Source organism: Lynx rufus, unplaced genomic scaffold (genome assembly GCF_022079265.1).
Source record: "Lynx rufus isolate CCGP_SWC_20201006 ecotype Redwood Valley unplaced genomic scaffold, mLynRuf1.p SCAF_6, whole genome shotgun sequence".
Classification (NCBI taxonomy): Eukaryota; Metazoa; Chordata; class Mammalia; order Carnivora; family Felidae; genus Lynx; species Lynx rufus.
In genome coordinates, this window is record NW_025814878.1 from 55,642,771 (window position 1) to 55,659,610 (window position 16,840).

At 49.8% G+C, this 16,840-nt stretch overlaps 1 protein-coding gene across 1 annotated transcript in view; it reads left to right on the forward strand.

Moving 5' to 3' along the window:
• The first annotated feature begins 4,633 nt into the window (after nt 1-4,633).
• The window catches only part of SIM1 (SIM bHLH transcription factor 1), a 63,831-nt gene continuing 51,624 nt past the window's right edge, over nt 4,634-16,840 (forward strand). Inside the window, exons 1-2 of the mRNA XM_047103191.1 lie at nt 4,634-4,830; nt 14,208-14,290. Of these exons, the coding sequence (XP_046959147.1) occupies nt 4,656-4,830; nt 14,208-14,290 (258 nt within the window). The 5' untranslated portion in view covers nt 4,634-4,655. The remainder of the gene's footprint in view (nt 4,831-14,207; nt 14,291-16,840) is intronic.

Here is a 16,840-nt window from a genome sequence, read left to right on the forward strand (position 1 = left end):
GAGCAGCTGGGCTCCCAGAAGAGTTACCAAAAGGCAGGATAGAAGTCTGTGCCCGAGCAAGGTCAGCGTCACAATGCGCCCGGGCGGGAGCCGCTACACTGAAACCCAGCTCCACAGTTTGCACCGGAATTCCGCTGGACCTTCTGGTTCTTTCCAACCCAAAGGTTCAGTTTCTCTAGTTTGGACTTTGCCCGATGTTGGGAGGGGTCCCGCGGCCCTCGGAGGCCCCCTCCTTGTGGCTCCGGGAGCGCGCAGCGCTCGGGACTCCGCACGCACAGGCGCGTTGGTTCTCAGATCAGCCACCGCGGGCACTCCTTGCCCCCTAGTCTAAAGCCTTGGGCGGCGCCGGTCTTGGCGTCGGAGCGGGCTAAGGGAGGGCTCCAAGCGGGCAGCATCCGGAGTCGACCCAGAGGCAGAAGAGACTCCCAGGGGTACAAGGTCGCGGTGACGCTAGGTAGTTTGCCTTCCTTGGTCGAGGGTAGGAGGATGATGTTTGTTTCTAGATCTGCTCTGGTTTCTTCCTGTATTAGGATTACGTTCCGGGGTTGCTAGACAGTGCCCCAGGGCCATAGGGCTACATTTTGAGATATCCGCGCAAGAAGGCAGAGGCCCAGACCTCTTAAGAGTTGGTTGGTGTTGGTGGGCATGAGCCCATCTCTTTCTCTTCTGGGGCTTTCCCCCTTACCTTGGCAAAGAGGTGGGTAGGGCTAACTTCTTACACTCAAGAAATTAATTTAAAATTTCTCACGCTAGAAGCGAACGCAAATTTTCAGAACACGTGGGAGGCACCTGCAGTTCCAGTTCACGCCCCTCGCTGGCCTGAGGCTCTTGCAGGGCCGGCGGGAGGGGTCGCCGGGAGGGTGTGAGGCCGGGTCCCTGCGCCCTGGCGGGGGAGGGCGAGCAGGAGCCGCATTCCGGCTTCAGCCTAGGTTCAAAGATTAGAAAAACAGGTGTTACGTCGCCATGCTAATTCACTCACTCGGTAAACGCGGCTCAGACAGTTGTGTGCGGAGGACTTAGCGAGGGGGCCGGCACCACATGGCCGTGCATTCACTTCGTTTATTAAACATCTACTCGGTTCATCGACTTCTGAGCTTCTCTGGGACCCTGGGACAGCCCGCTTGGCCCCCCAGGATGTTATGTTTGGTGTGAAAACTTGCACACTCATTTTACCCATTTTGCTTCTGAAGGCAAAATACTGCCTTTCTTCCGGTGAAACGCGCTGTGTATAGGAAGCCGGCACTTCCTGACTCCCCCGCGCTTCTCTGCCGTGCGCAAGGGTTTCAGACCCTTATGAAGCACTAACACACCTGCACACTGTTTGAAGGGCAGGTAGGGTTTACAGGAACCAGTAACTTAACCGAAATTCTCTCCAGAATACAGTCGGAATAGGAAACTGCTTCTTACCCTTAAAGTGCCATGGCTGCGCCTGGCCGCTCCATCTTACCAGTAAGATCTGTCCAGATTGAGGGTCGGGGGTAGAAGGGTCACGGAAGGGGTTTTTTCATCCTCCGCAAACACGCACCTTTTCTATCTACATGCAGTGGTTAACTTCATTTTATCTTGTCTTTCTGGAATGTCGTGTATAAGAGAGCCACAGTACCTCTCTCTGTATTCTTCCTCCTCTCTTGCTAGGAGCTTATCACTAGGTAGAGGGAACTCTCGCAGGGCCAGGTCTCTAAGTGGCTACAGCCTCCGAAGAAATAACTCCTTCTAAATTAGAGCCCATTAACTAGATTCCAGTTTTGAAACACCTATAAAATCTGTGTGTTTAGTATTTCCTTATTCTTCCTATCCATTCACCTCTTCTAGCCAGGTGTTTCCCAGATGTGTAAATATCTCCAGAAAGCTCCCGTTGTCGTCCTGCGAGCTTACTGCCATCGGGCGGCAAGGAGGTGGCAGATGTCTGCATTTCTGAACAAACACTCTTAAAGTTGTTCCGAATATCAGAATAAATGGCACCTACCCTTCTTCAGAGTATGTGTTTTCTCGGCGGCAATTACTGCCACAAACGAGAGGACGAGTGCAACATTATTGGTGTTCTGTCTTTTGTCACCGATGAAACAACTGCCCCCAAGTGTACCCACGGGAGAAGAACCGTGGTCACCATCAGCACCAAAAAAAAAAAAAAAAAGAGAGCGGGGAATCGCATGTGTAGGGAGTGATTCCAAACAGAAGTCATTATTTGGGGAGGGGGGAGCAAATAAACTTTCCCCCGTTTCTAGGTGTTGTCTTTCCTCAGATGACAGAGAAAAGGGCGATTCAAATTAGAGGGTCTCTTAAATATAATGTGTCAGCAGTAATACTTACAAGCGTTTGTTTAAAGGGTCCTGCTGGGGGAATTGTGAATGTTGTAGATTTATTCGTGCAAGGAACATTCATTTATCCAATTTTGCTTCCTGAAACAAAACCCAACAAAGAAGGCTTCGCTCTCATTTGAGATATCTATCTCTGTATCAACCACTCTGTCTGATCCTATCTTGGCCTGAAATGTAACCTCTTTCTCCCCAGAGTCCCCTATCTGCGTCCCATAGGACAACTCCACGGCTAAGCTTTCCACGGTGAGCAAATCAGCCCCCAAACTCGAGCCATTTAGGAAAAGACTCTTTGGGATTAAAGACAGGTGTATATTATCTTCTCTGGCGACGAATTCGGGGTCGCTGTGGTTTCAGAGAAACGTGAACCCCGGCCCCGCGCAAGCAGTGGGCCCTGCCACTTGCCCACGGAACGGCGCGGCCGCCAGGTCGGCCTCCGGGCCACCCGCGCCCGCAGTCTGGGCGACTCCAGCCTTGTCGCCGGGAGCCCCAGCCCCCTGGCCCGACCTCTGCGGCCTCAGGCCGCAGCCCGCGGCTCTCGGACGCGCGGGTCACAGTGGGCCCCGCGCTCTGGGCTGAGTGCGCAACCACGCCACCCCTGGGAGAGCAGGGGGCGAGGGTCCTGCGCAACACGCGCGAGGCCCCTGGAGGCCGGGAGCAGCGGCGGCCGGGCTTGTCAGGAGCGCTGCAGCCACGCGGGGAGCTGAGAGGCGAGCCGGGAGCAGCCGCGCGCAGGGGGTGATGCGGGGCGTGCTCGCGTCACTCAGCCCGGCCGGCCAATGAGCGCGTCGCCCCGCGGCACGCCGAGCCAATCGGAGGCGAGGAAGTTTGTGAGTGGCATTAAGGGTGGGCGGGCGAGAGGGAGCCCGGGAGTGAAGTTGAAGCTAAACCCCGTGAGCTATAAAGAAGTTACAGGGGGGCGTTTTCGGCTTCCAATTAGGAATAATACTGGCTTCGTAGCAACTACCGAGGAGGAGGATTCTAAAACCACCTCACCCGTCCCAAAGACCGCATTCCCCTCCTTTTCCCACGCACCCCTCCCCCAATTCATGACCGAGAAAAGAAAAGGGAGCCGGGGCGCGCTCTGCTCCTCTCTGCCGGTGGGAAGCCGAGAGGCCGGCGGAGTTGGACGGTAGGCATGAGTACAATTAAGAGGTGGACGCCTCTGCACCCTTTGCAGTCAGCGGGGACTGAAGGTAGGTGAAGCGGAAGACACCTTGCGCCCGCCCAGAGGCACCCGCAGCTCTACGGCGGTGGGGGAGAGGCCGGGACGCCTCCCACCGCCCCCCTCTCCGTGCCTGCGAGGGGCTGTCGTGAATGTGCCACCTGTTAACCTGGCGCTGCCGTGCCCGGCGTGTTGCCGCCCCCACTGGGCAGGGAGAGCCCCGGGTCGCCTTGGGAGTCCCGAGGGACTTGATGTGTAAGCGCCACTTTTTGAGGAATCCTTGAGACTCGAGACCCAAGTTAGAAAGGTAGCCAAATTCCACATCTGCCAAAGCGGGGGGACTGAAAGGCGGCCCCAGCGCTGTGGAGGAATTCTGATTTGCGGAAACCTGCTTTCCTGGGACGTGCTCCTGGCCTGGGCGCGGGCACGGGGACCAGCGACTGCGGGTCTTCTCAGGGTCTTCAAAAATATGCATTTTGTTGTTTGGGTAACTTCCCAGGGGGGCTGGAGAATGTGGCTGGCTTGGATGAGAGGATGCGAGCATTATTCGCAGGAGGCTCAGTCTCGCTATTGATTCCTCCATTTCTTATAAAACAAACAAACAAACAAACAAACAAACAAACACACCCAGCCTGGACAGGCGCCTACCCGGCCGTTTTTCGGAATTCAGGCGAGTGCATGAGTGATTGCGGAGCTGCAGATCTCTTACGCTCTGATGCTGTTGTCTTCACAGTGGCCTGAAAGAGTTGTCCGGCATTCCCGTTCTTCCCAAAGGGGCTGGGAGCCGCCTCAAATGCCGCGGGACTGAAGAGCAAACGTCGGGGATTATTATGTCGATTTTCCGGGGCCCGGGCTCCGTCGCGCGGAACAGAAGAAAAGCTTGGCTCCTCAGGGGTCCCGCCGGCATTTGATATCCAGAGACTCCTAGGATTGCCCCAATTGCGTGGATCAGCAACTTTCCTACACTCTCGTCCCGTATTTTTAAAGAAAATTATTGTCTGTTCGCTGCGTTGGTCTTTTACTGCCATCAATACCCTGAAGCAAAGATTTCAGCCTCTTCATTCAAAGTATGCCTTATATTTTTGTCAAATATGATCTCTAATTGAAAGTTTATTTTTGCTTTTGGATGCATCTGTGGAGCTCATGTTGTAAGAAGAAAGGGGGAACGAGACACAATGAAAGAGAAGTCCAAAAATGCTGCCCGGACTAGGAGGGAGAAGGAAAACAGTGAATTTTATGAACTGGCCAAATTACTGCCTTTGCCCTCGGCTATCACCTCGCAGCTGGACAAAGCATCCATAATCAGACTCACGACCAGCTATCTCAAAATGAGAGTAGTGTTCCCAGAAGGTAAGTGACTTTGCCCAGATGAAATTTCAAAGGCAGAAGGAGTAGAGATTTGCCAGTGAGTGAGCCTACACCACTGAACAGAGAAGTGCGGTCACACATGCATACATACTCTCTGCAAAGGGAAGTTTAGCATGGCTGCTTGACTGTGGACCTCTCTGAACTTAGAATTCCTGTTGCCTTTTTGTGGCTCTTTCTACTTCCCCATTAATACTTTCTCTCTAGTCCATCGGATATGTTTGGTTGGGAAGCAGCCCAACAGTGCTTTTGTCAACACTTCAGATACTGAGCTCGATTGAAAGTACAACTAATCCAAACATGACTTTCTTTTTTTTATTCCTCTTGTTAGAATTGTATCTAGCAGAAAGCAGGAACATTGCCAAATTCTTGTATTTTTGCTACATATAGATAGACCCGCGTACATGGAGCTAAGCCAGACAATAATTTCTCTACATGTTTACAATTATGCATTTGAGCACCAGGCATATTTGTGAACAACTATGTCCTGAATTTACCCAGTCTCTTGATTGTTTATAGCAAATTTAGTCTGGGTTTTGAGATATTCGCAGATTCTGAAACTAACTCTGGGGCTTGGTGATTTCCAACTCTGAGCTTGATATTATCTCTGAGATAATAGGCTAGGACCCAAACACATAAGGTTGAATTAAGAAGACTAGCCCGCTTAGAAAATATCTTCTAGGTGGAAGCTTGGCAAAACTGATCCTGGGAAAACTGTATTATAAGGCCCAGAAGGAAGAACAGCTGAGCTGGTCATGATTTAAAACATGTATTTAGATTATAAAGATTCACTGTGTGAGGACAGAGCAGCCTCCAAAGAACACTGTCCATTTATACTCACTAGGAAAAGGACACTTCCCTCTTCCATTTTCCCATCCTTTCCTTTACCCACATTCAAATAATATGAACAAATTAAAAAAAATTTAGATGTGTCTTTGTCAGAGGAGAGAGATTGGGAAATACAAAGGAGAGAATCCTAAACAAACAAAAAATTCCAAGAGAAAGAACCCTGTTTATTTACAAATCGGAATGTCTTATTTGACCCGCAGAGGTTTATGTTATTGTTGATTTGGGGTCCTTGGGGTTTGTTGTTTTCTTTTAAGGAAATAGGGGGAAGGAAATATAGTCATTATTGAGCTTGGAGTTTCACTTTGTTTGATTTTGACTAGAAGTTATTATCTGAATCAAAATCTTACAAATCATGCTGACAAATTAGTCAGGAGCAGTAAAGGAAAACTTTCAAATCATAGTTCAGTTTTACCCCAAAACTACAAATAGTGTTATAGTTGAACAATCTCAGTTGACCGTGGAAACCACAGGAGGAGAGGAATCAAAACCTAAAGTTCCTGAAAAGTTAAAGAAAAAGAAAGGAGGGGGAATTTATATACTAAAAACCATATTTCCCATTCAAACTGTGCTGAGAATTGCTAGTGGGAAAACTACTATTATGCCACACTGCCTTCTGTTTTAAAAAAAAAAAAGAGATCTCGTTGTCTTTTATACTGTCAGCGCCTACTTTATAAAAATAAAGCTATTGCGAACTCGGCTGGCCGCGCTGTTCCTAACAGGATTATTAGCAGTGATTTGTCAGCCCCTGCGGTCTCAGTGGGCTCCCTTTCTGCGTGATTTCTAACGGGTCTCGTCAATTATCGGTGCCGAAGTCGCTCGCTGTTTGATCAGAAGAAGCATATGGTGTTGCTTGTGGGGCTGCGAGTAATCGCGGGAGGAGAAGAATAGCGGGTCGGCGTTCAGGGCGGGCACCGGGAGAGGGATAGGAGCGCCCGGGGAGTCGCCGGGCCAGGGGCGCCCGTCTTTGTCGTGCAGACCCGGGCAGGCGCGGCCGCAGGGTATTGGGCTGGTTTCGGTTGTTTTGATTTTGTTTTCTAAGAGAGCAAGCTTTCTTGTTTACTTGAGTGCGAACTCCACAAATTATAAATCGCGTGATAAATAAGAGGAACAGAAAGTAAACTCTCTCAGCCAACTTCTCATTTGTAAAGAGAGCACTGGCGAAGACTCCCCCTGGAGTCCCCTTGGTGGCTGGGCTGATCCCCTGTGGCTACTTTAACCGCGACTGTGCTTTCTGCAGCCCCTGTTCACCTTCCTCCGGAGCCCCAGGCCCCTCCCTCTTCTCCCTTCCTCAGAGGCTAGTGTGAGTTTATGGGGAGGAGGGGATGGACGATGTGTGAACTCTGGGCACATCATTTATTTCTCCAGCTACTGTTGAGCTCATAACTCACCGGCAGCCTCCACCCGGTGAGTTAGACGGGGTCATCCGAACAGCTGGCTCCTAGAGATGAGGTTTTAGTGAGGATAGATTAGCTTAAAAAATTCAAAACCCAGACACAGCCCTTTAAAATATAAAACAATAACAACACACACACACACACACACACACACACACAAAACCCAACATCTTTCAAAGGAGTGATATAATCACAAACGGCAAAACCAGGCACAACCTGCAGAGGGTGCCAAATTTGGGTTCAGCTGTGGACTGAAGGAGGAGAGTAGACAAGATTGGGTCCATGGCAGTGGGGGGAAACTGAGCATTTTATGTAAAGGTTATCTTTTTAGTGATGAGAAATGGAAAGAATTTGTTTGCAGATGTAGTCCATTGTTACACCTATCTAGATGCCATTCCAGCACATAGTAGGTCTTAAATTTTGTCCTAAGGATGGAGTAAAGACAGCTCTTTCATCATGGTAAGCTTTCTGTCACATGTAACATGGATTTTTGCAATGTATATAATCTAAAATAATTATAAATATGGTGACATCTTTGTTATAGGCACAACAATGACTATAAAACCCCACTGTTTCAGCTCAGATTACATTTCATCTACAATACCCTTTAATATCAAGAGGCTTAATCAACAAAGAGAAATCTTTCCATACTTATATTTGAAAAAATTTACAAAATATTCTTAAAATATAGCTAATTCTCCATCACTACATATAGTTTACCCCCCGGGTTCTGGTAGAGTCTTTGGGCAAACTTCAGTTTTTACTTATCTGAGTAGATAAAACTGAGCTGTTGAAAGAAAGATGAAAGGGGGGGTGGAAACAGAGGAATGGAATATGGGTACCTGAAATAATTAAAAATAAAGCATTAGATTGGAGACTTCATACTAAAAAAAAAAAGGAAGATTACTGTGAAATTGTTAAAACTGTGTATCTTCCATTGGCAACATATCCTATTCTAAAATAGCCTTGCAAAGAAAAAACTTGAGGCATCTAGAAATGTGTAAGTCTTTGGTGTTACCAAAGCCAGAAAGGCAGGATTAAAAAAAAAAAAAAGATAGTGTGACTTCATGTGCAATATTGGACAAACTCAACTACAAAGTAATATATATTTGCTATCCAGATAGAATACAGTTTTGGCTAAGCGTGTAGTGGCTTGCTGAGTAACCTTTGAAAGGATCAGACATGTTTTCAAATCTATAACCATTCAGAATCTTGGTAACATCACACTGCCATATCATTGTCAAGATGTCTTGGGAAAATAAAAATAATCACAGAATTGAAATTAGTAACTGTGCAGGAAAGAGTCTCTACAAAGGCTGGAAGGACAAGGATGATTAAACAAACCTCCACAGACCCTTTCTATAATATTCACCTCAAGACAAATCCTTAATCGCCTTATATTTTTTCGAGGCCGGGAACTGAAAGAGAAAAAGAGGCCCCATTTCCCACGTGGATGGGTGATTTAAGGCTGTTTTTCTTGCTGCTCGGGGAAATGATTGAGCATTAGGTTTCCATGTTTATTTTCCTACAGAAGTTTTTCTCATTTAAAAGCCTTTAAGCCCAGTTTACCCTCCACGCTGGTTTTCTCTGTTTAATTCCAGTTTTGATGTTGACTTAAAATGTAGAGTGCAGAACTAAACTCTGCACAGAGCATTTGCAAGGCAGATTTATGTGCTAGAAATTGTAGATCAGATCAATGAAAAAACACTTTTTTTTTCTTTAAAGGGAACGATCACTAATAAAAACAATACAGCAAAACAATCCCGTAAGCTATAGCGGGATGCTTTTAAGCAGGGTACAATCACATACTTTAAGTTAAAATCGGGTTAAATTTCCAGAGGACAAACATATTTTCTAGAAGAGTTATTTTTCAATCCTGGGGAAATCCTGGCACCTTCGAGCTTTTGCTGACACAAAAGTGGACACAATTCGAACCCATGGATGATTGCCGCACCTCTCTATATCGGCACAGATATTTCTCAAGAGAATGAGGTTTAGACCCAACTAACACCTTATGCTTTTAGCTGTCCACCCATTGCCAGTCTCGGATTTATGGAGTTTTAAATTTTGCGTGGGGGAAGGGAACCCTCAAGGATTTAGCAATGGGCCTGATAATTAGAAAGTACTAAAACAGTGTTTGAGAAGTGCGGGACAAACTTTCTTCGGGTAGTCCCATCCTGGAGGCGGGTCCTGTGCGGAGTCTCTCTACCTCGGTGGTGCGCGCGGGAGCAGAGACCGAAACCTTACAGAAGACTCCACCGCGCTTCTGGTACGCACCAAAGCACGCAGCGGGGAGAAGCACGTTATCATGCTGCCCGCAGGCCAAGCCCGCGCGGTGCGGCTCATTCTGTCCCAGCCGCGGGTGGCTTTAGCTGAGGGTGTGCCAGTTCGAGGTCTCCGCATGGTCCAGACCAGGTCTCTGCTCTCCCAACGTTCGAGGACGTCTCAGCGAGCCTACCCCAAGCAGAAGCTGGGCCGGTGCGGGCGTGTGCCCTCCGTCATTAGTGCTACCTGGGCCACTGCTCCAAGGACCGGCCGTTGTTTAAACCTGAAGCCGAGATCCTGCCCGAGCCCGCAGCCAAATAGAACGCGGGCGGCAGATCTCTGCGCAGCGGGGTTTTCGCGTCTGTCCACCTGCGCCTGCCTTTGGGCTTTGGCATTGCCCCTCCCGGCCACTTTTGAAGACCTGGATCCCTGGGGCGACACCGCTTGACGTTTTTCAGCGTCATGCAAGGCACTGCTGTCAAACCCGCGTCCATTTTCGTCCCACGGTTTAGTTGGGACCAGGCTGGAACACACCTGTCCCTCGTTACTGCTGTTCCTGTTCTTTTCGCTGCAGGCCAGACGCCGACAGCTTGGCTGGCCTGCTCGCTCCCGACCTGGAAGCCTAGCTCCAGCGCCAAAGCACAGCGAGGGTGCAGAGTCAGTGTTGTGACCATCATTCTCCACCCCAGATTTAGTACTAACATTAGTGGATTTCCCGGGTGCGGCCAGGGGCACACAGGGGAGAGAAAAGGCCACACTGCCACTGTGGAGTGCAGACACACGGGAGTGCAGGGGTCTGGGCTGCTGCGCGGGACAAAGCTAGGTCCCGCGCAGCTATCGACACCATCACGAGGTCCGCCGCACCCGCTAGGTGGCTGGAGAGGGCCTTGAGCGGGGAGGGCCATAGCGCCCACATTCGACGCGAGAAGCAGCCTCCTACTCAGGGACCGGTCCAGGCGCGCTGTCTAGTCTAAGGGCGACCAATCTCCGTCCCTCTCTTCCTCAGAGCCTCTGAGGCCGCCAGGCCCCTAACACGAAGGCTGTTAGGTTGCTGGACAGGTGCGGTGGGGGGAGGTTTGGACAACATGCCCTCAGCGAGGACCCGCTGGCCTTGCGGAAAACCCAAGCGACTGAACAAGTCCCTCTGGGACCCGAAGAGGGCTTTTCCCACCTCAGTCACCAAGTTGTGGTCAGATCCCGGGACTGCTCTTCCAGCCCCACTCCCACCCACCCTCGTATTGCCTAAAAGGTATATTGCAATCTGTCAGTCGGACGAACCTTTCTGGGGACTACTACAAGGGGGACACATTTCTATTGAGATAGAGTGTTTATTTATTAAAGGGGGGGGGGGAGAACAGTGGAACAACCCCTTCTCTTCCTCCTCTTCGTGTCTGACTGAAAGAGGCGATGATGCCAGGTCTGTAATCTATATTTTGTCAAGGGTATGAAACTCATTCCGAAGGAAATGCTCGATCAATTTATTTTTGCTGCTTGTAATAACACAGCTGAATGATGCTTTGAGCTCACGCTAGACTGGGGCTCATCATTCATTCGCCAAGAACGGGCCTAAATTGTGCCTGTGGGATTAGGTCAATTTTAGTGGATCTACTTCGCCTCATTTGGTTACTAATTGGTTTCTTGTTTTATAAATCGAAATCTCATTTTCAGGAAATTACAAAACCCGTGCAGTCAGTCCATTGAGGTAATCCTTGGGTCAGGGGGTATTTAAATGGAAATGGCTCAACCTCGCACTGAGGGTAAGAGTGAAACTTCGCCCGGGTTTTCACATGAAATGTGAGCTAGCCCTTTAGATCCATAATAGATACATCCCTTCTAATACTACTTATGTAAATATGATAAACCAGACTTTAAGGGAAGGGGGGGCGGGGAGAAGCAAAATTTATCTGCTAAGGTTAATGTGGCATATCTTGGAAATCTTCCAAAATAGATTATGTTTTCCTTTGTCTTCGGCCACTTTAGCTGGGGAAAATCCTTTTGTCTAAAACCCGATTTAGTTATCGCCTCCCTCACAGAGCTCCTTTTCTCCTTTGCAAAACCCCGTTCCCTCGGCCTCACCGAATTACAAGAGAATCTTTAGATCTTGTTCCCACTGTAATCCTGCCGCAAAGGGAGCTGGTTTCCTCCTCATTTTAAACAGACAATCAAAGGATTTGTGAATTTTCTGCGGTAGGTCAAGTGCAGAAACGAAATCTCAGCTTACCCCCCTCGCCAACTGAAATTGGGCGCGGGAGCGCGTCACCGCAGGCCGGAGGTGACGGTTCCGGGGAGAGGGGTCTCTGGCCCACTCCAGGATTTTCGGGACGCGGAACCCTCGACCGGGGCTACAGAAGGTGTCCTGGACAGGCTGAAGGGCGAGCTCAGCCCTAGGATTAGGTCAGGAAAGCCTGGCAGGTAGACGAAGGCAGCCAGTGCCTTATAAAACATTAACCCAGACAAAACCGTGTGACGGAGATTTCAACCGGGAACGTAGAGAAGGCAATGCTCCGTGAAAGCAAAAGGTTCCTTAAAAGGTGTGGGGGTGGGGGCAGGAGAGGGCGAGGGCGGCCCTTAGTAACCTGCGCCAGGCCGGCTGTTTATTAACCTGCTGGGAAGTCTTATTTTTCCCCGGTAGGCGCATACTAATGAGGCCGCAACCTGAGACAACAAACAGCCGAGGCTGGCGCTGGGGGTTCGGAACCAGTACTTAACCCCGAGCCCAGCTCGGGGACTGTCAGATGATTCGGGTCGGAAGGCCGTTCCCGGGCTGTTTCCAGCCGATTTGGGAGGACTTCATAATTTTAGAATAAGGGCATTTGTTGGCCCCAAGCGCAGGCTTCGCACCCTTCCGGAAGACAAGATTCCAGACGCAAGGAGGCCTCGGCCAGCTCCCAGCGGGCGGCAGCGCCCCGGCCCTCCGCCCCCGCAAACCTTGGCCCTTTCAGGCCTCGGCCGGGCCGGCTGTCCACGGGCCAGCGCCACCCGCGTCCCTAGCTCTCCCAGCAGGATCCTATCCCCCTTCCCCGGTTTGGCTCTCCCCAACCAAACCAATACCCCCACCCCCGCCACTTCTGGGTGGGTATGTGTGAGCTGCAATGAAAAAATGACCGACCGCGCGGTGCCCGAAACCCGGAAGGAGGATAGCTTGGCCGAGACCCGAGGAGCGAAGGGAAGGTGACAAGGCGAAGGGGTGTGTACAGGTGGCTGTGTCGGAGGCCCTCCCGAACAATCCAGAAGGACCAAAGCGATTAGGGCAGTGGAGTCACTCCAGGGAGGGAGGCTTGGGCGGGCTAAAAGAGGCAGGGGGGATTGACTAGAGGCGAGGGAGGGAGAGGAGTGCAGCCGCGGGCGGGGAGCATCAGTGTTTGCAGAGCGGTGGGGAAATCGTTAGATTTATTTAGATGTGCAAACATCCAGAAAGACCCGATTCGAGCTTAAGGGGCGCTCATGGTTACTCGTTACCAGGGTTTTGATCGCTTGCTTTGGAAGCAGCTCCTGGCCAACACATTTTAAGAGTCCAACTCCATGTTTTATTCTGAAAGATCCGCCCTCACCCCCATATTACAATGCGAGCGTGTTTGTCATTGTGTACTTCATAGTGATTCGTACTTTAAAGCAGTAAATCAGTAAATCACACCCCCTTTGTCATGTTAAACCTTGTTTAATGGTGTAAAAGAGTTTACCTAGTTAAATTAATTTCAGCAGCAACACTGTTAAAAAATATTACCTGTAAGTAGTTATGGGTAGTACAACCTCTTCCTCAAGTTTCTTCTGCCTTATTATTTTTTTCTTTCTGCAAACATGTACTATAGCAGACTCCCTTTTAGTTTTTTTTTTTTTAATCAGCTACAGGTATCCAGAGAATATTATTTAAAAAGGTTTTTTTTTCCAGAGAATTTTCTTTTTTAGGCATCACTAGGAGAAATTTCTGGCAAAGCCTGGAAAGATCTTAACGTGGTAACATCGAGGAGAGGAAGGGGCTGTCTTTGTTAATAGATGATACTTTTGTTAATAGAAGATACGTGGAGACTAGAGAAACTGAACGGTTCTCTATATCCAAAAGGAAACGAAAATATTGCCAAGATGGTGTTCGCACCTGAAAGTAAACAAACAAAAAAAAAAGCCTACACTGTTTTGTTTTTGTTTCGTTTTGTTTCGTTTTGAGGGGCGAGGTTAGGTACGATGTGTAAGACTAGGGGTAGTGGGGAGGAAGCAGAGGAATAAGCATTGCTCAGGGATGTAGGTGCTGGAAGCCATCCACAAGCAAACGGATTTCTCCGAAGGGGATTAAAGGCAGAGGCCTAGGGGAGGTTAACTGGCTGGAGAGCCCCGCAGCCAAAGAGAAAGAAAGCCCAAGGACCAGCTGGACTCAGTTCACAGCCTCAGGTATTCGCCGCGGCATTCGCTGGAGGCGTGGACATCCTCGGCCTCGTGATAAGGCAGATAATGAAGCTTTGGGGGAGAAATAGTCCCTCCCCCCTCTAAGCACAGTGGTGAACTTTCGCAAAAGTTACCGTTCGGGTGCCTTCGGCCCTTGCAAGGCACACACAGGCGGTCCTCAAACCCCGCCACTTGAGGTACCGCCAAGAGGGGTGCTCAGCCAGGGCTCTGCCCTCCCTGAGAAGCTCTCACCCGCCCCCCCGAGAGGGAGTCTGACCTCTACGCAGTCCTTTTAAAAGCAGAGAGGGAGGGGCCGAAATTCACAGGCTCGCATCCTAGGCAGTAGTGGTGCCCGGAACTCCGACGGTACCCAGTGGTGCGCGCGAACTTGCGTGCGTGCCATAACCGCGGCACTAGTCTCAAACTGCTAGCCAGGTCGGAGTCCCATCGCTAAAGGGTGTCTCTGTGTCTCCACAGGGCTCGGCGAGGCGTGGGGCCACTCGAGTCGCACCAGCCCCCTGGACAACGTAGGCAGAGAACTGGGCTCCCATCTGCTCCAGGTACCCGCGCGGCGGCACATAAGCTTCGAGGGCTCAGGTGCCTGGCCCCGCGCTGGGCTTCTTGTTTCTTAGGAAAATAGGATCAGGCCCAGACGTAGCCTTCTCGCAGCCCCTACAGCCCCTTGAAAATTAAAACGCTGAGCTCTTAACCTCGTTGGGTGCAGATGGCGCCTCTCGAGGCGGAGAGGGAGGCAAGGTGAATTGGCACGTTGGCTTTAGAGGGGAGTCCGGCAAGGCCCCAAATCAGGACGACCGTCTCGAGGGAGGGGGCGCCATTTGACACCATTCGGTTGAGAGAACCGAAGCGCGCCGGGCCCGGCTGCAAAACAGCCAGAAATGAAGGATTTACACAGGAATAACGGGAATCTAGTAGAAATGCCCATCAGTGCTTTAAGCGCACACATTCCAGAGCCAGCTGCGTGTGCAGCTCTTTTCATCTTCTCCCTGTAGTTCGCGGGCTCTCCCCTGTCTCTCTATGAGCTCTCACCCCAGGCCAGCCCAGCCCAGCGCGTGTACAGACCCTCGCGTACACACATAACACCTCCCCAGGTAATGAGTTTACCCAGGGCGGAGGCACCCATTACCGCGTTGTTTGCAGTGCGCACCGTTTTAAATTGCCCGTTGCCCGCTTAAGTCGCATAGCAAATATTTAAAATAGCAAAACTCCCGGTGGCATTTTTAGGCTTGACACTTGTCTCCCACCCTCCACCCCCTTATTATTATCCTTGTCCGACCCCCCCCCCAAGATCCTCTTGTGGCAGCCTCAAACCTAAGCAGCATGGCGGGGGAATCTGAGTTAATTCTTCCTCCTGGGCCAGACAGGACCAGCATCCCATGGCAGAAGTGCTGTGGCCTTCCCTGTCCCATGGCTACCTTGTCCCTCCCTCAGTGCCTGAAGCCAAAGAGATTTTAGTGTCACAGAGCAAAGAAAGGCCTGTGTAAGCATTCCCTCATAGGCCTGGTCTTCATACATCTGAATTCAAATAGAAAGGCATCATCACTCTCCTTTCTCAGGGACACTTTTCATCAGTTGTCTCTCGGCAATGCTCTCCCTGCCCCCAATCTTTCCATACTCCCAGCTGACTTTCCTCATCCATATAAACAAGAGAACAAAACCCAAACAATCTTTCTCTCCTTCTGGCTCTTGCCCAGTCTTCTTCCTCTTCTTCATCCCAAACTTCTGGAAGAATTTCATTACCCTCTCAGTTTCCATCATTCACCCTGCTGCCCTCACTTCCACACCACTGCCGTCTGGCATCTCTCCTAACTGTTGTGCTCTGTACAGACTCCACCACATTTTGATATCCAGCATAGGATGCGCATCTCTTATCCTACCTGACTTTGTTCATTGCACAAATATAGTAGGGCCAACTGTGTGCCAGACAGAAAGCCTTGCCCCCCATGGAGTTCACCTTCTAAGGAGAGCAGCCTTGCAAACCCACATAGGTACATTACATAGTGTAACAGGTGGTGTAGGTGCTATGGAGACAAATAAGAAGGGGGAGGGTGGGGACTGTGAGTAGTGCCACTTAAAATGGGGACGTTGCAGAGGACTTCACTGAGAAGGTGACATTTGGGTAAATACCTGACAGGGTGGCACTGCTTACTTGACATTCACCCTCTCTCCTTCAGTTTCTAAAGTAGCGCAACTTCCTGGATTCTTCTCCTTCTCTACTTGCTCCTCTGTTTTGCCTACTGCTGTCTGGCTGTAAATGTTGGTATTCCTCCAAGGTTCCACCTCTGTTTCTCCTCTCACAGCTTCAGGGCCTCATGGGTGATCTGGGCCAACACCACAACCTCAACTTCTTTCCTACATTTGCATGACTCCAGCTGGTTTCTCCAGTCTAGACACCCTTCTGAAGCTTCAGACTTATTTCCTACTGCCAACTGAAAATCTGCATATACCTGAAGTTTAGCATCTCCAAGACAAGAATTAATTACCTCCCTCCTCCAGACTTCCACTCCTACAAAAACTCACAACGCTTCCCTAAATTTTCAGTCTTGGCTAATGCTCTTACCCTCTACTCAATGACCTTGAAGTCACTCTCAGCTTCTCTCTCTGCCACCATAAACTCCACAGCTAGAACCATCTTTGACTTAAACTCTCCCTCTTGCTCATCACCCTGTGACCACCCAAGTTTAGGCTCAACCATCTCTGATCTTTTCATCCCACTTTTTCCTCCTGTAGGTCATTGTTCACATTCTACCACTGAAAAACAAAACAAAACAAAACAAAAAACAATGCACACACACACACAGACACACACACATTTAAACATGATATTTCTTTGCTTAGAAACTGCTGGAACCCTGATGCCTATAGGAGCATCTCCGAATTCTTCTGATTGACATCTCAAACTCTCCAAAAACCCAGCATCAGTGTACTTTCTCAGCCTATCTTTGGCACACCAAATTCGTTGAGCCTGAGTACACCAGATGTACCCTACCCCCCACCAGTCCCTGCCTTTGCCACGTCATTCCTTTTGCCTAGGATTCCTTTCCTCCCATCTCCAGTTCAAGCTTCCTCTTCAATGTTCTGCTCAAACCGGT